General features: G+C 41.6%; 1 protein-coding gene across 1 annotated transcript in view; it reads left to right on the forward strand.

Moving 5' to 3' along the window:
- Positions 1-1097: 1097 nt before the first annotated feature.
- Positions 1098-24899, forward strand: part of LOC138667785 (C-type lectin domain family 2 member B-like) — a 39914-nt gene continuing 16112 nt past the window's right edge. Inside the window, exons 1-2 of the mRNA XM_069755873.1 lie at positions 1098-1122; positions 8022-8105. Coding sequence (XP_069611974.1) covers positions 1098-1122; positions 8022-8105 — 109 coding nt within the window. The remainder of the gene's footprint in view (positions 1123-8021; positions 8106-24899) is intronic.

Raw genomic sequence — 24899 nt, forward strand, 5'->3', positions numbered from 1 at the left:
TCCTTTGGTGACATCAGACGTAACATCGCTTCCCCTGGTGGAAGAACAACATTACTGCAACGACCAGGACTCTGGGGCGCTGCATCTTTCTTTCTCCAGGAGCTGTAGTACTTCAGACTACACGGCCCCTTCAGGCCTTCTGACACTCTATGTCGGTCTGCACTCTTCTGTCTCTCTGACAATCTGACCTCTCTTTCCCTCCAAACCACAATATATATGGGGAGCCACCTAGGAATAGGATCAAAAGCTCCCCCTGTGGCCCGGAGTGTGAACATGTTGTGTGCATGGTGATTACCTGATAAAAGATATCCTTCATCGCTTCCAAACATAACATCACTCTTCCCGTGAGGAAAGCAATGCTACTGTGATGACCAGGACTGGGGCGCCACATTTTTTGTTATGGTCAGTGGCTACATTGAAACTTACATCTGATCTCCATACAAAATGGAATTCGGGTGTAAGCGACAACGGGGCAATTGACTATAATGATGCAGACGGATTCACCATGTGCTCTGTCGTGTCTCATTTTCCGTGGTATACTCCTTTTAAAGGCGGGCAGCAATACGTAGTAGACTATGTCTTGGTGCCCGCTTCAACTAGGTGTATACGCCTGAAAATGATGCACAACAGAGCACACTCCATCTGCATCATTCTAGCCAATGGCCCTGTCGGCACTAACTCCCGAATCCCGTTTTCATGGAGTTCAGACGTAAGCCTCTGAACGCAGCCAATAACCATAAGAGAAAATGCTATGTGATCCCAACCTATCACTGCAGGTTGGGAATATTCATTAAATTCCCTGGAGAAAACATAATTGGACATCATGGGTGAGGCAAACTCTAAGATGTATCAAAGAATTTACACAAGGCATAGATAGGGGTTGGTATAATCATAGTAGGCTTTTATAATTACGGTAATAACGTTCATATTAGTAAAATTTTCATAGATATATGCTTTAAATGGTTTTGAGTTGCAAGATTTCATTTGTCACTTATATACCCACGCACTGACCTAACCAGACATCCTGTGTGACATGCAAACAGAATAAAAGATTTAGTCTTACACTCAATGACTATAGTCATAGAAATTCTGGCAGAATGAGAAGACTTAAGAAACCAAAAGGTAAAAGTATCGAGAAATATGAAAATATTAAACTAATGACAGCCTTGTTTTGTTTCTAGAGTATTTCCATGCAAATATGTAATGGTTTTTGCCTACTATTAACTTTTAAACTTTTTTAATGATTTTATCCATATACTTTTCATGACTTCATACTATTTATGTAGTGTACTTGGCATGTTGTTGTAATTCACTTAATGTATCAAGACTATAATGACCTGTATAAATGCACTTGCCCTGAGGATTATACTGTGGATTTCTACTAGAATCACTAGCATATAGAAAGTTTACAGCTGTGCTTAGCTCTGCAGATATATTTTGCAGTTTTTTTTTTAAATTTGAGTGAATTTGAAAATGAAACAATCCCCTATGCACAAGTTAAATAATTAAAGAATTTCAGTGTGTTACCACAAAGGAGAACAATTTCACATCAAGGATAAATCTATCTGGAGACTCTGATAGCATGGGCAACAATTATCAGATAAATTGTGCTATCAAAAATATTTGTATAACTTGCTGGTAACATAATATTTTAGAGTTGCAATTTGGCTGTAAAAATTCAGTCATGTCAAGTAATTCACAAATTCCACACAATTTACACTATGGAGGCAAAATCTTGTGTAATTTGAGATTTGGAACAAAAAATCCAATAGGCTTGATTATTTGCAAAAGGAGCAAATAATAATGAAAAAATAACAAAAAGAAAAAAAGTATGAAAAAATGTAATTTTTAATTTTAAATCCTAGTAGATTCAAAACCCTTTTTTAATTAAAGGGGAATAAAACGACAAGAAATAGGAAAAACCTCAATGTGGCTAAGCAAAGAAGTAAGGGGATTGCACCATTGAAGCTCTAAAAATCTATAGGGAGAAAAATACTTTTTAAAAAACTAATTAAAGCTGCCAAAAAGGAAACAGAGAAGCACATTGCTAAGTAGAGTAAAACTAATCCCAAACTGTTCTTCAACTATATTAATAGTAAAAGAATCAAAAGTGAAAATGTAGGCCTCTTAAAAAATTGTGAGGAAAGAATGGTTGTAGATGACGAGGAAAAAGCTACTACAGTATATTAAACACCTTCTTCTCCACGGTATTCACGGTGGAAAATAAAATGCTGGGTGAAACATAGAGAGACAAAGAAAGCCCTATATTAAGGGTCATCAATCTATCCCAAGAAGAGGTGCGAAACCGGCTAAATAAGATTAAAAATAGATAAATCTCCGGGTCTGGATGGCATACACCCACAAGGAGAACTAAGTAAGGTAATAGACAAACCATTATTTCTTATATTTAGTGACTCTATAGCAACGGGGTCTGTTCCACAGGACTGGCGCATAGCAAATGTGGTATCAATATTTAAAAAGGGCTCTAAAAGTGAACCTGGAAATTATAGACCAGTAAGTCTATCCTCTATTGTTGGTAAAATATTTGAAGGGTTTCTGAGGGATATTATTCTGGATTATCTCAACGAGAATAACTGTTTAACTCCACATCAGCATGGGTTTATGAGAAATCGCTCCTGTCAAACCAATCTAATCAGTTTTTATGAAGAGGTAAGCTATAGGCTGGACCACGGTGAGTCATTGGACGTGGTATATCTCAATTTCTCCAAAGCGTTTGATACCGTGCCACACAAGAGGTTGGTACACAAAATGAGAATGCTTGGTCTGGGGGAAAATGTGTGTAAATGGGTAAGTAACAGACTTAGTGATAGAAAGCAGAGGGTGGTTATAAATGGTATTATTATTATTTATTTATATAGCACCATTAATTCCATGGTGCTGTACATTAGACGGAGTTACATCAAAATACAAATATCACTTACAGTAAACAAAACTAACAATGGCAGACTGATACAGAGGGGAGAGGACCCTGCCCTTGCGGGCTTACATTCTACAGGATTGTGGGGAAGGAGACAGTAGGTCAGGGGTTGCAGTAGCTCCGATGGTGTGGAGGTGGCCATGTGGTCATTACAGGTTGTAAGCTTCATTGAAGAGATGGGTTTTCAGGTTCCGTCTAAAGGATCCAAATGTGGTCGGTATTGAAACCTATTCTCTTCAACATATTTATTAAAAATCTTGTAGAAGGTTTACACAGTAAAATATTGATATTTGCTGATGATACAAAACTATGTAAAGCAGTCAATACAGGAGAAGATAGTATTCTACTACAGATGGATCTGGATAACTTGGAAACTTGGGCAGAGAGGAAGCAGATGCAGTTTAACAATGATAAATGTAAGGTTATACACATGGGAAGAAGGAATCAATATCACGATTACACACTGAACGGGAAACCACTGGGTAAATCTGACAAGGACTTGAGGATCCTAGTTAATGATAAACTTACCTGGAGCAGCCAGTGCCAGGCAGCGGCTGCCATGGCAAACCGGATCATGGGGTTCATGAAAAGAGGTGTGGATACACATGATGAGAGCATTATAGTCATTCTTTACAAATCCCTGGTTAGGCCGCACATGGAGTACTGTGTACTGTTTTGGGCACTGGTGCACAGGAAGGATATAATGGAACTAGAGCGAGTACAAAGGAGGGCAACAAAATTAATAAAGGGGATGGGGGAACTACAATACCCATAGAGATTAGGAAAAGTAGGATTATTTAGTCTAGAAAAAAGGCGACTGAGGGGCGATCTAATAACCATGTATACTATAAGTATATAAGGGGACAATACAAATATCTCTTCGAGGATCTGTTTATACCAAGGAAGGTCACAGTCACAAGGGGGCATTCTCTGCGTCTGGAGGAGAGAAGGTTTTTCCACCAACATAGAAGAGGATTCTTTACTGTTGGGTCAGTGAGAATCTGGAATTCCTTGCCTGGGGAGGTGGTGATGGTGAACTCAGTCGAGGGGTTCAAGAGAGGCCTGGATGTCTTCCTGAAGCGTAACAATATTGTATCTTACAGTTATTAAGATTCTTTAGAAAGACGTAGATCTGAGGATTTATTCTGATGGAATATAGGCTGAACTGGATGGACAAATGTCATTTTTCGGCCTTGCTAACTATGTCACTGTGTTACTAATTCATAGCCCAGTCGTAATTCCTAATAGTTAGATCATGTTATGGGAATTAAAATAGACTCCTGGGACACAAATATCAATTCTAATTCAGGAGGTTTTAAAAACAGCATTTAAAAAAAAAAAAAAAACACACCAGTGCAGTTTTATACAGCTTCTGGAGCCAAAGCCAATAGTAGTGCATTCAACAGGAATTTGTAATATAAAGGAATCACATAAAATTACGTGTCTTTCACAACATTTATGATGTTTTAGACACTTTGGGAGGGATTGCATCAAGGCTTTTAGACGTTTTTCTGTCTTCATAAAATTTAAAAAAGTTAAAAGCTATGTTTGAGCAAAGTGGCAAATCTCATTCCAGTGACCTCAGAATATTATGTCGCGCTTTGGGGAGTATCGCCTGAGGTGCCGATGTAGAAAATCGGCAGGTAAACAGTCACCTACTGCCTCAGTGAATAAAGCTGAGCTAAGTGTTGTATCCAAGGTAATCCACATAGTACTAGATACATACAAAACAAATGGGGGCAAAACGTCTCTAGATAATACAATATTCCACTGGTTGGGGCTCCTCTGGTACGGCACAGCTGTTCTTGTTCCCCGCCACCTTACCATCCGCGTCTCAGCAACTTCAGGCTTCAAGCTGCACAGCTGGACGCAGCGGCATGTAATCCATGACACAGACCTTGGTACACCATCACTAGGGTAAGTGCCATACTGCTCATGTCTGTGTTCATGCAGTCACAGAAATCCCTTATTTAGGTTGCTGAGCCGGCCTTAGCATTCAGTAGATAGTTATTAAGTGCTGCTACAAGGAATATTGTATTGTATAGTGACGTTTTGCCCCCATTTGTTTTGTATGTATCCAGTACTATGCGGATTACCTAGGATACAACACTTAGCTCAACTTTATTCACTGAGGCAGTAGGTGACTGTTTTTACCTGCCGATTTTTTACATCGGCACCTCTGGCGATACTCTCCTAAGCGCGGCATCATATTCTGAGGTCACTGTTCATACTTGCAGAGAATCGGCACATATTCTGTTTTAGATTCCAGCAGCTGGGTGACTGTCCTCGCTTATAGACTTCTGGCCGCAAGTGGTGAGCACCAGTGTGACTTAATATCAATTCTCTTTCCAGCAAGGGATGGCATAAAAAGTGGAAATTACCTGTATTCAGAAGTGTTAAATCTAAAGAGGCTCAAATTTGATCAAACATTGGGTGACACTGATAAATTTGGCGCAAATAGCAATAGAGCAGCCTTCAGAAAAAGTAGCTTAAAATATTCTTCTCATGATGGATTCTTCTTTATACAGTTGTGTGAGAAAGTGTTTGCCCACTTCCTGATTTACTATTCTTTTGCATGTTTGTCACACTTAAATTACGTCTGGTGTAGAAGTAACACAGCATTTCAGAAAAAGAAGATCATACCAACAGTAAAATATGGTGGTGATAGTGTGATGGTCTGGGGCTGTTTTGCCGCTTCAGGGCCTGGAAGACTTGCTGTGGTAAATGGAACCATGAATTCTGCTGTCTACCAAAAAATCCTCAAGGAGAATATCCGGCTCTCTGTTTGTGACCTCAAGCTGAAGCGCACTTAGGTTTTGCAGCAAAGCAATGATTCAAAACACACCAGCATGTCCACCTATGAATGGCTTAAGAAAAACAAAATTAAGACTTTGGAGTGGCTTAGTTAACTTCCTGACCTTAATCTGATTGAGATGCTGTGGCATGACCTTAAAAAGGCACTTCATGCTCAGAAACCCTCCAATGTGGCTGTATTACAACAATTCTGCAAAGATGAGTGGGCCAAAATTCCTCCAGAGCGTTGTAAAAGACTCATTGCCAGTTATCACAAACACTTGATTGCAGTTGTTTCTGCTAAGGGTGGCCCAACCAGTTATAAGTTTTGCGGGGCAATCACTTTTCCACACAGAGCCCTGTAGGTTTGGATTTCTTTTCCCCTTAATAATAAAGACCTTCTTTTAAAAACTGCATTGTCACGATTAATTTTGGATTTGTGGCAGCAAGGGTCAGTTTCTGGTTTGATTGCCAGTCAGCTGATGTGGGTGGTGACCACATCCACCATCCTTTAAAAAAAGTCACGTAACATGACCCATCAGCTGACTGTCGGCAATAGAGTAATCTATGTTGACCAAGCCTGGAGTAAAGAGCTCTTTGGTTGCAATGGTGCTTCTGCTGTGTTTGTGGAGTTTGTGGTCATGGTGCCATATCCCCAGCTGTGTGGTGCTTTTCAGCCGTGACAGTGTTAAGTTCTATTTTTCCTGTCTTGTTGTCCCTCTCGCTGTGTTGTTCACCTTCTGCACTGGTGAGGCTAGCGTCCTTGCCAGTCAGTGCCCTTACCAGGGAATAGTGAGGAAAGAAACAGGGTTTAGGCACCAGATGGCAGCGGAGGGAAGGACCCGCTTAATGCCTTAGGGGAGTTTAGAGACAGGCACAGGTTGGAGCTCAGGAGGTGTCGCATCCCCTGTTCCCTACTGTGAGAGCCTTCCTCTCCCCATTCTATCCCATTGTTAGTGTAAGTTGTGTCGTCCGCTGGACTTAACTGTATTGGTTTGTGACATGCATTTTGTGTTTACTTGTGTTATCTTTGCCTAATATTTAAACTTGTTTGATGATTTGAAACATTTCAGTGTAACAAACATGCAAAAGGATAAGAAATCAGGAAGGGGGCAAACTCTCTTTCACATAATTGTATGTCTATATAGTTGCATACATCTACAATACACTGCGATAAGCTACAAATTATACCTTGCAATGTATGTTTTCTCCATATTTAGTTATTTTGGAAAGTGCTGTCAAGTAAGCTTTGCATTACAGTAGGACATTTGCGACTCTTAGGTTTCATATTCAAATGTATGCTAAATGACACCCTTATGGCATATATTTAGCCATATATGACAGAGGATTTTTCCCCCGCATATACAGTATACTGTGAATTTAAGTGGTGGGAGTGTGCTCCTTTTGGCTGCTCTACTAGGTAGTAAATGATTGAGTATGTGCTGAATAAGATAAGGAAAACTCAGATCTGATGAGAACTGTAAAGGTACCTTCACACTAAGCGACGCTGCAGCGATACCGACAACGATGTCGATCGCTGCAGCGTCGCTGTTTGGTCGCTGGAGAGCTGTCACACAGACAGCTCTCCAGCGACCAACGATACCGAGGTCCCCGGTAACCAGGGTAAACATCGGGTTACTAAGCGCAGGGCCGCGCTTAGTAACCCGATGTTTACCCTGGTTACCATCGTAAAAGTAAAAAAAACAAACACTACATACTTACCTTCAGCTGTCTGTCCCCTGCGCTCTGCTTCCCGCACTGACTGTGAGCACATCGGCCGGAAAGCAGAGCGGTGACGTCACCGCTCTGCTTTCCGGCTGACCGGCGCTGACACAGGATGCAGGAGGAGTGCAGAGAAGCAGAGCGCCGGGGACAGACAGCTGAAGGTAAGTATGTAGTGTTTGTTTTTTTTACTTTTACGATGGTAACCAGCGTAAACATCGGGTTACTAAGCGCGGCCCTGCGCTTAGTAACCCGATGTTTACCCTGGTTACCAGTGAAGACATCGCTGAATCGGTGTCACACACGCCGATTCAGCGATGTCTGCAGGGAGTCCAGCGACGAAATAAAGTTCTGGCCTTCTAGCTCCGACCAACAACATCACAGCAGGATCCTAATCGCTGCTGCGTGTCAAACACAACGATATCGCTATCCAGGACGCTGCAACGTCACGGATCGCTATCGTTATCGTTGTGAAGTTGTTTAGTGTGAAGGTACCTTAACTCAACTGTCCCTCTTTTATTGTTTCTTGTTTAACTCTCAACTTTTTTTTTACTGTATGTACATAAAGCTCCAGCACAACACCTCTATGTGGTTTTGGTGATTGCAGCGGTTGTTCTTAAAGTGGTGGAAATATCTGCATTTGTATTCATAGGTAATGTAAATCATTTATTTATTATGAAGAAAAGACCCTTATATACAAACATGATTAGCATTTGACTACCGTACCTTGGACTCAAAGGAATAGTTCTGAGGGCTGTCCTCTAACCGTACAGGACCTTGACTTAAGCAAGCCTGACCATGATGTCCATTACAAACTCCACAAAATCTACCCATTCCATATCTCATTTTCACCGCTAAAATAAAGACTCACATAACTATGTGACACCAATGTAATTCAGCCTCACTTACTGAATAAAAGCAACTCAAACAGCAAATACAACTAGTGACTTTTATACCACTAGATAGCAAATCAAAACCGCAAAAGTGTTTTACGTCTTTAATCATCTAAACTTTATCTTATTGATGCCTGTCAGTTCACTCGCCCTTTTATCTCTCTGACACTTGCCTACTTATATCCACATGTCCAGCTCCCCGCCCGTCCTGGTATTCCTTTCTTTTCACACCCAATTTTGTTGAGTGGGTGAATGGGTTACTATCATAGAGATATCTAGGGCAGTGAGGGACAGCCACCAAGGAGTGGGGGCACCATCACTCGTATATTTACATAGGGTGCCAACCTCCGCTGATAGGCAGGTGTGGAGATGAGGGAAATTATCATAGGGTGTACTTAGAGAGCACTTTTTCATGTACATGGTGTTTGTTGTTGTTTTTGTCTTTTTTAACTAATTATATTAAAAGTTATATTTTATATTTTATACCTTTATGCCATGTGCCTACGTTGAGTATTTGAGTTTTTTACCTCAGTATTTGTAAGCCAAACCAGGAGTGGGTAAAAAATACAGAAGTGTTGATATGTTTCTATTATACCTTTCCTCAGACTGTTCCACTCCTGGTTTTAACTTACAAATATTGACGTGAAAAACTCACCAAATAATTAACATGTTCACGTAGCCTTAAAGTTTTAACATTACGCCTCTGACCCTCAACCGCACTATACCAATTTTAGTGCATCTCCAGTTGAATGCTGCCCTTGCAACATCTTGCTGAGACCTAAGCCCAATACTGACTCAATTAATTTCTTTCCACTTAAAGGGAATCTGTCACCCCATTTTTGGCCTATAAGCTGCGGCCACCGCCATCAGGGGCCTATCTAGAGCATTCTGTAATGCTGTAGATAAGCCCCCGATGTAACCCGGAAATGTCAGAGAGGCCAGGCGCCTGCGCACTGCAGTACTTTGCTCTGCCCTCAACAGGAGCTGCGATGGGAAGCAGAGAGGAGGACGTCATCGCATGAAGATGGGAGGCTCCGGACTCGGACCGTGATGCCCATCGGACTGGACTGCACTGGGATGGCCCCTGGGTGAGTATAATCTAACTTGTTTATCTTATCTTTCAGGTTACATCGGGGGCTTATCTACAGCATTACAGATTGCTGTAGATAAGCCTCTGATGGTGGTGGCCGCAGCTTATAGGCCAAAAAAGGGGGTGACAGATTCCCTGTAACAATTCACACCTAGGGCTACTTCATATAAAGGTGTTCCTTTTCTTTGAATTGTACCCCTATCTACAGAACCCATTCCTGCCACCAAGCGCACACATGACACCTCATATGGAAGAGTCATGCACAATTCTATTGCTTTTTGAAAAACCTACATTGAAAACCAAGATCCAACTGTGGATGCTAAAGGCTGAGCTATTATACTCCCATTGTTTGCTGCAAAGGGAGCAACCTATGTAATAAATTTTATGTGCTCCTTATTTATCTTTCAACTGAATGCACATTTCTCCAAGTAAAGCGAGCCATAATATCCAATCTAACTAATAATTAATGGAGGAATCATGTCATGAGCCAAAAGCAATTGCACTTAACGCTAAATCCTAAATTATTATCTCCCACATGCAGTTCCAGAATGTCTAGCCTATCCAATGAGATGTGAAAATGGAACTTGAACTAAACCATGTATTCCCAAAATTCTTATCGAACACACTGTCACATCCTCCTTGAGAAGGCCTAATTGACAATTTTTCAGCCTAACATTTGCCTGTAAGGTATCACAACAAGCATATGAATTCCTCAATAATCATATTAAAACAGGGGTACCTGCAACAACACAAGCAAAGAACAAAAAATAGCAGTTACAATAAGAAAAAGACTTACAGTATGTTTGACCTGACATAAGGACAGTATCTTTTAGATTATCACTTGCCAATCTTGCCACATCTGCTCTATAGCAACCTCATAGGATGCTTCAGAAATGTCGGTGTCGCAGCTGCCTCCCTTCTCCAATAAAGCCCTGAAATTATTCAACAATGCCTCTATGACTGGAAAATCTCTGGCCTTTTCCAATTCTGCTTCTCAGAGGGATTCTCTTCCTTGCACCCACCACATTTTAAAGCATGACCATCTATCTCCTGCAATAAGGTGCAAGACCCCATCCCAACAGCTATTTGTCACCACTTGTCTACATCTCTTCTCTCTCTTCATCACATTCCCTGTCTCCAATGTCAAGGTGTGCTAAGGTCAGTTTGGTTATTTAGATCGCAGGTTGCTGGATGGTATGGCAAATCAGGGCCCAGTAGCTTAATCAGGAAGAAGCCACTCCAGTATTCAAAAATAAACTGTAGTGGAACAGGTGGAACATGTATACATTATGTAGCAGGAATCACACTTGGCTTTTACATCTTCTGTACAGTAAAGAGGCTCACAGTTTATGGTTGCGGGTGGCGGCACATATTTTGGAACTATCATTACAATAACACAGCATGCTTCAAAAGGTCCTTCTTTATCTAACTAGCTTCTTCTTCACCTCACTCTCTTGGAGTACTCATGCCCCCAACTGAAAGGTCCTGCATCTATATACCAAAGCCCCTATGCCTATCCTACGTATAGCCTCTGTCCCTTCATAATCCTGTGCTGTCTCAGGGTCCCCACTTACCCACAGTTATACCTTCAGATCTTCGTATTTCAGTACTTAAAAAGCTGCCCTCCCCTGTCTGTTTGCTTTTTTTCTTCCACTCTGGGCTGGATCTTTGATTTTTAGATCTATAAAGCACAAGAACAAAAATAAATATTTTAGAATGGGGTGTCGAGAGAAAGGAAAACACAGCAGATTTATGAAAAGAAGGGTGTCATGGATGAGACAGTATTTTTGGCCTGCGTTACACCTAATGTATAAAAATAGGGTCTGTTTTTTACGGCCGAGATACACAGAAATGTTAATGAACAGTGATCCCTATGTCATCCGTATTCAATGCGAGGATGCAAGTTTTTCTCCAAAAAGTATCCGTGTGTCATCCGTATGGCATCCGTATGGTGAGATTTTCTCGCCGGCTTGCAAAATGGACATATAATGGATCCATGGGCTCAAATATTCATGAAAACATATATACAGTCTATATATATATATGTCAGTGAGACATATATATATATATATGTATATATATATATATATATATATGTCAGTGAGACATATATATATATATATATATATATATACAGTTAGGGCCAGAAATATTTGGACAGTGACACAATTTTCGCGAGTTGGGCTCTGCATGCCACCACATTGGATTTGAAATGAAACCTCTACAACAGAATTCAAGTGCAGATTGTAACGTTTAATTTGAAGGGTTGAACAAAAATATGTGATAGAAAATGTAGGAATTGTACACATTTCTTTACAAACACTCCACATTTTAGGAGGTCAAAAGTAATTGGACAAATAAACATAACCCAAACAAAATATTTTTATTTTCAATATTTTGTTGCAAATCCTTTGGAGGCAATCACTGCCTTAAGTCTGGAACCCATGGACATCACCAGGGATTCAAGCTTCAGGAGGCTAATTTGCATATTCCAGGTGCCTTCTGGGAGAAGCGAAGTCTCCCTAAGCTAGAAGATCGTTGGGTACAGCCGGGACCAGCTGCTTCGAAAGCATCACCAAACCAGGGATTCAAGCTTCAGGAGGCTAATTTGCATATTCCAGGTGCCTTCTGGGAGAAGCGAAGTCTCCCTAAGCTAGAAGATCGTTGGGTACAGCCGGGACCAGCTGCTTCGAAAGCATCACCAAACCAGGGATTCAAGCTTCAGGAGGCTAATTTGCATATTCCAGGTGCCTTCTGGGAGAAGCGAAGTCTCCCTAAGCTAGAAGATCGTTGGGTACAGCCGGGACCAGCTGCTTCGAAAGCATCACCAAACCAGGGATTCAAGCTTCAGGAGGCTAATTTGCATATTCCAGGTGCCTTCTGGGAGAAGCGAAGTCTCCCTAAGCTAGAAGATCGTTGGGTACAGCCGGGACCAGCTGCTTCGAAAGCATCACCAAACCAGGGATTCAAGCTTCAGGAGGCTAATTTGCATATTCCAGGTGCCTTCTGGGAGAAGCGAAGTCTCCCTAAGCTAGAAGATCGTTGGGTACAGCCGGGACCAGCTGCTTCGAAAGCATCACCAAACCAGGGATTCAAGCTTCAGGAGGCTAATTTGCATATTCCAGGTGCCTTCTGAAGAATTTTTGCCTGTAGGACATTATTGCAAGAGAGCTTGGCTGAGTAGATTACACAAGAAGGAAAACACACAGCAAGTCAGCAGGATCTAGGAGCAACATGGCAGATGTGACAACCTACATGGTGAGCTGCAGCATGTGCTACATGTTCACAGATCGACCAGAAGAAGAATCCAATTTCACCTGTCAGAAGTGTAGACTAGTGGCCCTTTTAGAAGAAAAGGTGCGGGGTCTGGAAGAAAGAATAGCAACTTTGAAACTCATCAAAGAGAATGAAGACTTTCTAGACAGAACAGAAGCATCTCTACTGGTCACAGAAGGTGCAAAAAGTGTCAGAGAACCTCCAAAAGCAGATGAGTGGAAGCATGTGACCAAAAGAAGCAAGAAGACCATGGAGAAATCACCAACCACACAACTGAAGAACCGATATCAAATCTTTGTAGAGGATGAAGATGGCACACCTAAGAATGAAGCAATACCAGCAAGCAAAAAAGAAAAGGGCACACAGCAACAAGTGACAGCAAAAAGTACAGCCAAGAAGCAACGAAGAGTGGTGGTGGTGGGAGACTCACTACTGAGAGGCACCGAAGCAGCCATCTGCAGACCGGACATAACTGCAAGAGAAGTATGCTGCCTTCCAGGTGCGATGATCAAGGATGTGACCGATAGGATACCAAAGCTCTTCAGCTCCAAGGACGTCCACCCATTTCTTCTGATACATGTTGGCACCAATGACACGGCAAGGAAGGACCTACCGACAATCTGCAAGGACTTTGAAGAGTTGGGGAAGAAAGTAAAGGAACTGGATGCACAGGTAGTTTTTTCTTCTATCCTTCCAGTAGACGGGCATGGCACCAGGAGATGGAACAGGATCCTTGATGCAAACAACTGGCTAAGACGATGGTGCAGACAACAAGGATTTGGATTCCTGGACCACGGTGTGAATTACTGGTATGATGGACTCCTCGCCAGAGACGGACTACACCTCAACAAACCTGGGAAACACACATTCGCCAGAAGACTCGCTACACTCATCAGGAGGGCGTTAAACTAGAAGAAGAGGGGACGGGAAGAAAAACATTAGACTCGAACAAAGACGACCCAGGAAAACATACTCAGAAGGGAGGTAAGAACATTTCTAAAACAATCTACAGTGAGGAGATTGGAACAAAACAAAATCCTCTAAACTGCATGCTCGCAAACGCCAGAAGCCTGACAAACAAGATGGAAGAACTAGAAGCAGAAATATCTACAGGTAACTTTGACATAGTGGGAATAACCGAGACATGGTTAGATGAAAGCTATGACTGGGCAGTTAACTTACAGGGTTACAGTCTGTTTAGAAAGGATCGTAAAAATCGGAGAGGAGGAGGGGTTTGTCTCTATGTAAAGTCTTGTCTAAAGTCCACTTTAAGGGAGGATATTAGCGAAGGGAATGAGGATGTCGAGTCCATATGGGTTGAAATTCATGGAGGGAAAAATGGTAACAAAATTCTCATTGGGGTCTGTTACAAACCCCCAAATATAACAGAAAGCATGGAAAGTCTACTTCTAAAGCAGATAGATGAAGCTGCAACCCATAATGAGGTCCTGGTTATGGGGGACTTTAACTACCCGGATATTAACTGGGAAACAGAAACCTGTGAAACCCATAAAGGCAACAGGTTTCTGCTAATAACCAAGAAAAATTATCTTTCACAATTGGTGCAGAATCCAACCAGAGGAGCAGCACTTTTAGACCTAATACTATCTAATAGACCTGACAGAATAACAAATCTGCAGGTGGTTGGGCATTTAGGAAATAGCGACCACAATATTGTGCACTTTCACCTGTCTTTCACTAGGGGGACTTGTCAGGGAGTCACAAAAACATTGAACTTTAGGAAGGCAAAGTTTGAACAGCTTAGAGATGCCCTTAATCTGGTAGACTGGGACAATATCCTCAGAAATGAGAATACAGATAATAAATGGGAAATGTTTAAGAACATCCTAAATAGGCAGTGTAAGCGGTTTATACCTTGTGGGAATAAAAGGACTAGAAATAGGAAAAACCCAATGTGGCTAAACAAAGAAGTAAGACAGGCAATTAACAGTAAAAAGAAAGCATTTGCACTACTAAAGCAGGATGGCACCATTGAAGCTCTAAAAAACTATAGGGAGAAAAATACTTTATCTAAAAAACTAATTAAAGCTGCCAAAAAGGAAACAGAGAAGCACATTGCTAAGGAGAGTAAAACTAATCCCAAACTGTTCTTCAACTATATCAATAGTAAAAGAATAAAAACTGAAAATGTAGGCCCCTTAAAAAATAGTGAGGAAAGAATGGTTGTAGATGACGAGGAAAAAGCTAACATATTAAACACCTTCTTCTCCACGGTATTCACGGTGGAAAATGAAATGCTAGGTAAAATCCCAAGAAACAATGAAAACCCTATATTAAGGGTCACCAATCTAACCCAAGAAGAGGTGCGAAACCGGCTAAATAAGATTAAAATAGATAAATCTCCGGGTCCGGATGGCATACACCCACGAGTACTAAGAGAACTAAGTAATGTAATAGATAAACCATTATTTCTTATTTTTAGTGACTCTATAGCGACAGGGTCTGTTCCGCAGGACTGGCGCATAGCAAATGTGGTGCCAATATTCAAAAAGGGCTCTAAAAGTGAACCTGGAAATTATAGGCCAGTAAGTCTAACCTCTATTGTTGGTAAAATATTTGAAGGGTTTCTGAGGGATGTTATTCTGGATTATCTCAATGAGAATAACTGTTTAACTCCATATCAGCATGGGTTTATGAGAAATCGCTCCTGTCAAACCAATCTAATCAGTTTTTATGAAGAGGTAAGCTATAGACTGGACCACGGTGAGTCATTGGACGTGGTATATCTCGATTTTTCCAAAGCGTTTGATACCGTGCCGCACAAAATGAGAATGCTTGGTCTGGGGGAAAATGTGTGTAAATGGGTTAGTAACTGGCTTAGTGATAGAAAGCAGAGGGTGGTTATAAATGGTATAGTCTCTAACTGGGTCGCTGTGACCAGTGGGGTACCGCAGGGCTCAGTATTGGGACCTGTTCTCTTCAACATATTCATTAATGATCTGGTAGAAGGTTTACACAGTAAAATATCGATATTTGCAGATGATACAAAACTATGTAAAGCAGTTAATACAAGAGAAGATAGTATTCTGCTACAGATGGATCTGGATAAGTTGGAAACTTGGGCTGAAAGGTGGCAGATGAGGTTTAACAATGATAAATGTAAGGTTATACACATGGGAAGAGGGAATCAATATCACCATTACACACTGAACGGGAAACCACTGGGTAAATCTGACAGGGAGAAGGACTTGGGGATCCTAGTTAATGATAAACTTACCTGGAGCAGCCAGTGCCAGGCAGCAGCTGCCAAGGCAAACAGGATCATGGGGTGCATTAAAAGAGGTCTGGATACACATGATGAGAGCATTATACTGCCTCTGTACAAATCCCTAGTTAGACCGCACATGGAGTACTGTGTCCAGTTTTGGGCACCGGTGCTCAGGAAGGATATAATGGAACTAGAGAGAGTACAAAGGAGGGCAACAAAATTAATAAAGGGGATGGGAGAACTACAATACCCAGATAGATTAGCGAAATTAGGATTATTTAGTCTAGAAAAAAGACGACTGAGGGGCGATCTAATAACCATGTATAAGTATATAAGGGGACAATACAAATATCTCGCTGAGGATCTGTTTATACCAAGGAAGGTGACGGGCACAAGGGGGCATTCTTTGCGTCTGGAGGAGAGAAGGTTTTTCCACCAACATAGAAGAGGATTCTTTACTGTTAGGGCAGTGAGAATCTGGAATTGCTTGACTGAGGAGGTGGTGATGGCGAACTCAGTCGAGGGGTTCAAGAGAGGCCTGGATGTCTTCCTGGAGCAGAACAATATTGTATCATACAATTATTAGGTTCTGTAGAAGGACGTAGATCTGGGGATTTATTATGATGGAATATAGGCTGAACTGGATGGACAAATGTCTTTTTTCGGCCTTACTAACTATGTTACTATGTTACTATGTTACCAAACGCTGGGTTTCCTCCTTCTTAATGCTTTGCCAGGCCTTTACAGCCGCAGCCTTCAGGTCTTGCTTGTTTGTGGGTCTTTCCGTCTTAAGTCTGGATTTGAGCAAGTGAAATGCATGCTCAATTGGGTTTAGATCTGGAGATTGACTTGGCCATTGCAGAATGTTCCACTTTTTGGCACTCATGAACTCGTGGGTAGCTTTGGATGTATGCTTGGGGTCATTGTCCATCTGTACTATGAAGCGCCGTCCAATCAACTTTGCAGCATTTGGCTGAATCTGGGCTGAAAGTATATCCCGGTACACTTCAGAATTCATCCGGCTACTCTTGTCTGCTCTTATGTCATCAATAAACACAAGTGACCCAGTGCCATTGAAAGCCATGCATGCCCATGCCATCACGTTGCCTCCACCATGTTTTACAGAGGATGTGGTGTGCCTAGGATCATGTGCCGTTCCCTTTCTTCTCCAAACTTTTTTCTTCCCATCATTCTGGTACAGGTTGATCTTTGTCTCATCTGTCCATAGAATACTTTTCCAGAACTGAGCTGGCTTCTTGAGGTGTTTTTCTGCAAATTTAACTCTGGCCTGTCTATTTTTGGTATTGATGAATGGTTTGCATCTAGATGTGAACCCTTTGTATTTACTGTCATGGAGTCTTCTCTTTACTGTTGACTTAGAGACAGATACACCTACTTCACTGAGAGTGTTCTGGACTTCAGTTGATGTTGTGAACGGGTTCTTCTTCACCAAATTAAGTATGCGGCGATCATCCACCACTGTTGTCATCCGTGGACGCCCAGGCCTTTTTGAGTTCCCAAGCTCACCAGTCAATTCCTTTTTTCTCAGAATGTACCCAACTGTTGATTTTGCTACTCCAAGCATGTCTGCTATCTCTCTGATGGATTTTTTCTTTTTTTTCAGCCTCAGGATGTTCTGCTTCACCTCAATTGAGAGTTCCTTTGACCGTATGTTGTCTGCTCACAGCAACAGCTTCCAAATGCAAAACCACACACCTGGAATCCACCCCTGACCTTTTAACTACTTCATTGATTACAGGTTAACGAGGGAGACGCCTTCAGAGTTAATTGCAGCCCTTAGAGTCCATTGTCCAATTACTTTTGGTCCCTTGAAAAAGAGGACGCTATGCATTACAGAGCTATGATTCCTAAACCCTTTCTCCGATTTGGATGTGGAAACTATCATATTGCAGCTGGGAGTGTGCACTTTCAGCCCATATTACATATATAATTTTATTTCTGAACATGTTTTTGTATACTGCTAAAATAACAAAACTTGTGTCACTGTCCAAATATTTCTGGCCCTAACTGTATATATATATACTAGCTGAAGAGCCCGGCGTTGCCTGGGCATAGTAAATATCTGTGGTTAGTTATAGCACCTCACTTCTCTTATTTTCCCATCACGCCTCTCATTTTCCCAATCACATCTTTCATTTTCCCCCTCACATCTCTCATTTTCTCCCTCACTCCCCTCATTCCCCCCTAACACTTGTCATTTCGACCTCACATCTGTCATTTTCCGATCACTCCACTATTTTCCCTCACTCCTCTCATTTTGCACTCACACCTTTTCATTTTCACCTCACACCTCTCATTTTCCCCTCAGTATATACATGTTTGTCATCTCCCTTATATATAGTATACACCTGTATGTCATCTCCTGTATATAGTATATACCTGTATGTCATCTCCCCTGTATATAGTATGTACCTGCTGTGTGTCATCTCCCCTGTATATAGTATATACCTGTATGTCATCTCCCCCTATATATAGTATATACCTGTATGTCATCTCCTTCTATATATATAGTATATACCTGTATGTCATCTCCTCCTGTATATAGTATATACCTGTGTGTCATCTCCCCTGTAAATAGTATATATCTGTGTGTCATCTCCTCCTGTATATAGTATATACCTGTATGTCATCTTCTATATATAGCATATACCTGTATGTCATCTCCTCCTGTATATAGTATATACCTGTAGGTCATCTGCTCCTGTATATAGTATATACCTGTGTGTCATCTCCTCCTGTATATAGTATATACCTGTATGTCATCTCCTCCTGTATATAGTATGTACCTGTATGTCATCTCCTCTATATAGTATATACCTGTGTGTCATCTCTCCTGTATATAGTATATATCTGTGTGTCATCTCCTCCTGTATATAGTATATACCTGTGTCATCTCCTGTATTAGACCTCATTCACACGTTATTTGCTCAGTATTTTTACCTCAGTATTTGTAAGATAAATTGGCAGCCTGATAAATCCCCAGCCAACAGGAAGCCCTCCCCCTGGCAGTATATATTAGCTCACACATACACATAATAGACAGGTCATGTGACTGACAGCTGCCGTATTTCCTATATGGTACATTTGTTGCTCTTGTAGTTTGTCTGCTTATTAATCAAATTTTTATTTTTGAAGGATAAGACCAGACTTGTGTGTGTTTTAGGGCGAGTTTCGTTTGTCAAGTTGTGTGTGTTGAGTTGCGTGTGGCGACATGCATGTAGCGACTTTTGTTAGATGAGTTTTGTGTGGCAACATGTGTGTAGCAACTTTTTGTGTGTCAAGTTGCATGTGACAGGTTAGTGTAGCAAGTTGTGTGCAGCAAGTTTTGCACATGGCGAGTTTTGCGCGTGGCGAGTTTTATGTGTGGTGCCTTTTGAGTATGTGCAAGTTTTGTGTGAGGCAACTTTTGCATGTGTTGCAACTTTTGTGCATGTGGCTATTTTTCCACGTGTGCAAGTTTTGCGTTTGGCGAGTTTTCCATGAGGTGAGTTTTGCACTTGTGGCGAGTTTTGCGTGAGCCTAGTTTTTGCATGTGGCGAGTTTTGCGCGTGGCGAGTTTTGAGCGGCGACTTTTGTGTTTCGACTTTTATGTGGCGAGGTTGGTGTATGTGTGGTGAAATGTGTGCTGAGGGTAATATGTGTTCAAGCACGTGGTAGTGTGTGTCGCATTTTGTGTGTGTGTTCATATCCCCGTGTGTGGTGAGTATCCCATGTCGGGGCCCCACCTTAGCAACTGTACGGTATTTACTCTTTGGCGCCATCGCTCTCATTCTTTAAGTCCCCTTTGTTCACATCTGGCAGCTGTTAATTTGCCTCCAACACTTTTCCTTTCACTTTTCCCCATTATGTATATAGGGACAAAATTGTTTGGTGAATTGGAAAGCGTGGGGTTAAACTTTCACCTCACAACATAGCCTATGATGCTCTTGGGGTCCAGACGTGTGACTGTGCAAAATTTTGTGGCTGTAGCTGCGACGCCTCCAACACTTTTCCTTTCACTTTTTCCCCATTATGTAGATAGGGGCAAAATTGTTTGGTGAATTGGAAAGCGTGGGGTTAAACTTTCACCTCACAACATAGCCTATGATGCTCTCGGGGTCCAGACGTGTGACTGTGCAAAATTTTGTGGCTGTAGCTGCGACGCCTCCAACACTTTTCCTTTCACTGTTTTCCCCATTATGTAGATAGGGGCAAAATTGTTTGGTGAATTGGAACGTGCGGGATTAAAATTTCGCCTCACAACATAGCCTATGACGCTCTCGGGGTCCAGACATGTGACTGTGCAAAATTTTGTGGCTGTAGCTGCGACGGTGCAGATGCCAATCCCGGACATACATACACACACACACACACACATACACACACACATTCAGCTTTATATATTAGATGTATCTATTTATATTTCATACAGAGCTAGATAGCAGAAAAGCTGATAATTCAATTGCCGGCTTTTGCTAAATAATTACCGAACCCGACAGGATATGAGACATGGTTTACATAAAGTAAAACATTGCATATCTGTTGTATTTTAAAATATCCCTCACAGTTATGTGTGTGTCAATGACATATATATATATATATACTAGCTGAAGAGCCCGGCGTTGCCTGGGCATAGTAAATATCTGTGGTTAGTTATAGCACCTCACTTCTCTTATTTTCCCATCACGCCTCTCATTTTCCCAATCACATCTTTCATTTTCCCCCTCACATCTCTCATTTTTTCCCTCACATCTCTCATTTTCCCCCTCACTCCTCTCATTCCCCCCTAACACTTGTCATTTCAACCTCACATTTGTCATTTTCTGATCACTCCATTATTTTTCCTCACTCCTCTCATTTTGCACTCACACCTTTTCATTTTCACCTCACACCTCTCATTTTCACCTCATCACCTCAGTATATACATGTTTGTCATCTCCCTTATATATAGTATACATCTGTATGTCATCTCCTGTATATAGTATATACCTGTATGTCATCTCCCCTGTATATATTATATACCTGCTGTGTGTCATCTCCCCTATATATAGTATATACCTGAATGTCATCTCCTCCTGTATATAGTATATACCTGTGTGTCATCTCCCCTGTATATAGTATATATCTGTGTCATCTCCTCCTGTATATAGTATATACCTGCATGTCATCTTCTATATATAGCATATACATGTATGTCATCTCCTCCTGTATATAGTATATACAGTGGGGCAAAAAAGTATTTAGTCAGTCAGCAATAGTGCAAGTTCCACCACTTAAAAAGATGAGAGGCGTCTGTAATTTACATCATAGGTAGACCTCAACTATGGGAGACAAACTGAGAAAAAAAAATCCAGAAAATCACATTGTCTGTTTTTTTATCATTTTTTTTGCATATTATGGTGGAAAATAAGTATTTGGTCAGAAACAAACAATCAAGATTTCTGGCTCTCACAGACCTGTAACTTCTTCTTTAAGAGTCTTCTCTTTCCTCCACTCATTACCTGTAGTAATGGCACCTGTTTAAACTTGTTATCAGTATAAAAAGACACCTGTGCACACCCTCAAACAGTCTGACTCCAAACTCCACTATGGTGAAGACCAAAGAGCTGTCAAAGGACACCAGAAACAAAATTGTAGCCCTGCACCAGGCTGGGAAGACTGAATCTGCAATAGCCAACCAGCTTGGAGTGAAGAAATCAACAGTGGGAGCAATAATTAGAAAATGGAAGACATACAAGACCACTGATAATCTCCCTCGATCTGGGGTCTACGCAAAATCCCACCCCGTGGGGTCAGAATGATCACAAGAACGGTGAGCAAAAATCCCAGAACCACGCGGGGGGACCTAGTGAATGAACTGCAGAGAGCTGGGACCAATGTAACAAGGCCTACCATAAGTAACACACTACGCCACCATGGACTCAGATCCTGCAGTGCCAGACGTGTCCCACTGCTTAAGCCAGTACATGTCCGGGCCCGTCTGAAGTTTGCTAGAGAGCATTTGGATGATCCAGAAGAGTTTTGGGAGAATGTCCTATGGTCTGATGAAACCAAACTGGAACTGTTTGGTAGAAACACAACTTGTCGTGTTTGGAGGAAAAAGAATACTGAGTTGCATCCATCAAACACCATACCTACTGTAAAGCATGGTGGTGGAAACATCATGCTTTGGGGCTGTTTCTCTGCAAAGGGGCCAGGACGACTGATCCGGGTACATGAAAGAATGAATGGGGCCATGTATCGTGAGATTTTGAGTGCAAACCTCCTTCCATCAGCAAGGGCATTGAAGATGAAACGTGGCTGGGTCTTTCAACATGACAATGATCCAAAGCACACCGCCAGGGCAACGAAGGAGTGGCTTCGTAAGAAGCATTTCAAGGTCCTGGAGTGGCCTAGCCAGTCTCCAGATCTCAACCCTATAGAAAACCTTTGGAGGGAGTTGAAAGTCCGTGTTGCCAAGCGAAAAGCCAAAAACATCACTGCTCTAGAGGAGATCTGCATGGAGGAATGGGCCAACATACCAACAACAGTGTGTGGCAACCTTGTGAAGACTTACAGAAAACGTTTGACCTCTGTCATTGCCAACAAAGGATATATTACAAAGTATTGAGATGAAATTTTGTTTCTGACCAAATACTTATTTTCCACCATAATATGCAAATAAAATGTTAAAAAAACAGACAATGTGATTTTCTGGATTTTTTTTTCTCAGTTTGTCTCCCAAAGTTGAGGTCTACCTATGATGTAAATTACAGACGCCTCTCATCTTTTTAAGTGGTGGAACTTGCACTATTGCTGACTGACTAAATACTTTTTTGCCCCACTGTACCTGTAGGTCATCTGCTCCTGTATATAGTATATACCTGTGTGTCATCGCCTCCTGTATATAGTATATACCTGTATGTCATCTCCTCCTGTATATATATGTACCTGTATGTCATCTCCTCCTCTATATAGTATATACCTGTGTCATCTCTCCTGTATATAGTATATATCTGTGTGTCATCTCCCCTGTATATAGTATATACCTGTGTGTCATCTCCTCCTGTATATAGTATATACCTGTAGGTCATCTCCTCCTGTATATAGTATATACCTGTAGGTCATCTGCTCCTGTATATAGTATATACCTGTAGGTCATCTCCTCCTGTATATAGTATATACCTGTGTGTCATCTCCTCCTGTATATAGTATGTACCTGTATGTCATCTCATCCTCTATATAGTATATACCTGTGTGTCATCTCCCCTGTATATAGTATATACCTGTAGGTCATCTCCTCCTGTATATAGTATATACCTGTAGGTCATCTGCTCCTTTATATAGTATATACCTGTGTGTCATCTCCTCCTGTATATAGTATATACCTGTGTGTCATCTCCTCCTGTATATAGTATGTACCTGTATGTCATCTCCTCCTCTATATAGTATATACCTGTGTGTCATCTCTCCTGTATATAGTATATATCTGTGTGTCATCTCCTCCTGTATATAGTATATACCTGTGTGTCATCTCCTCCTGTATTAGACCTCGTTCACACGTTATTTGCTCAGTATTTTTACCTCAGTATTTGTAAGATAAATTGGCAGCCTGATAAATCCCCAGCCAACAGGAAGCCCTCCCCCTGGCAGTATATATTAGCTCACACATACACATAATAGACAGGTCATGTGACTGACAGCTGCCGTATTTCCTATATGGTACATTTGTTGTAGTTTGTCTGCTTATTAATCAGATTTTTATTTTTGAAGGATAAGACCAGACTTGTGTGTGTTTTAGGGCGAGTTTCGTTTGTCAAGTTGTGTGTGTTGAGTTGCGTGTGGCGACATGCATGTAGCGACTTTTGTGAGATGAGTTTTGTGTGGCAACATGCGTGTAGCAACTTTTTGTGTGTCGAGTTGCATGTGACAGGTTAGTGTAGCAAGTTGTGTGCAGCAAGTTTTGCACATGGCGAGTTTTGCGCGTGGCGAGTTTTATGTGTGGTGCCTTTTGAGTATGTGCAAGTTTTGTGTGAGGCAACTTTTGCATGTGTTGCAACTTTTGTGCATGTGGCTATTTTTCCACGTGTGCAAGTTTTGCGTTTGGCGAGTTTTCCATGAGGTGAGTTTTGCACTTGTGGCGAGTTTTGCGTGAGCCTAGTTTTTGCATGTGGCGAGTTTTGCGCGTGGCGAGTTTTGAGCGGCGACTTTTGTGTTTCGACTTTTATGTGGCGAGGTTGGTGTATGTGTGGTGAAATGTGTGCTGAGGGTAATATGTGTTCAAGCACGTGGTAGTGTGTGTCGCATTTTGTGTGTGTGTTCATATCCCCGTGTGTGGTGAGTATCCCATGTCGGGGCCCCACCTTAGCAACTGTACGGTATTTACTCTTTGGCGCCATCGCTCTCATTCTTTAAGTCCCCTTTGTTCACATCTGGCAGCTGTTAATTTGCCTCCAACACTTTTCCTTTCACTTTTCCCCATTATGTATATAGGGGCAAAATTGTTTGGTGAATTGGAAAGCGTGGGGTTAAACTTTCACCTCACAACATAGCCTATGATGCTCTTGGGGTCCAGACGTGTGACTGTGCAAAATTTTGTGGCTGTAGCTGCGACGCCTCCAACACTTTTCCTTTCACTTTTTCCCCATTATGTAGATAGGGGCAAAATTGTTTGGTGAATTGGAAAGCGTGGGGTTAAACTTTCACCTCACAACATAGCCTATGATGCTCTCGGGGTCCAGACGTGTGACTGTGCAAAATTTTGTGGCTGTAGCTGCGACGCCTCCAACACTTTTCCTTTCACTGTTTTCCCCATTATGTAGATAGGGGCAAAATTGTTTGGTGAATTGGAACGTGCGGGATTAAAATTTCGCCTCACAACATAGCCTATGACGCTCTCGGGGTCCAGACATGTGACTGTGCAAAATTTTGTGGCTGTAGCTGCGACGGTGCAGATGCCAATCCCGGACATACATACAC

The sequence above is a fragment of the Ranitomeya imitator genome, chromosome 2 (genome assembly GCF_032444005.1).
Source record: "Ranitomeya imitator isolate aRanImi1 chromosome 2, aRanImi1.pri, whole genome shotgun sequence".
NCBI classification, from domain to species: domain Eukaryota; kingdom Metazoa; phylum Chordata; class Amphibia; order Anura; family Dendrobatidae; genus Ranitomeya; species Ranitomeya imitator.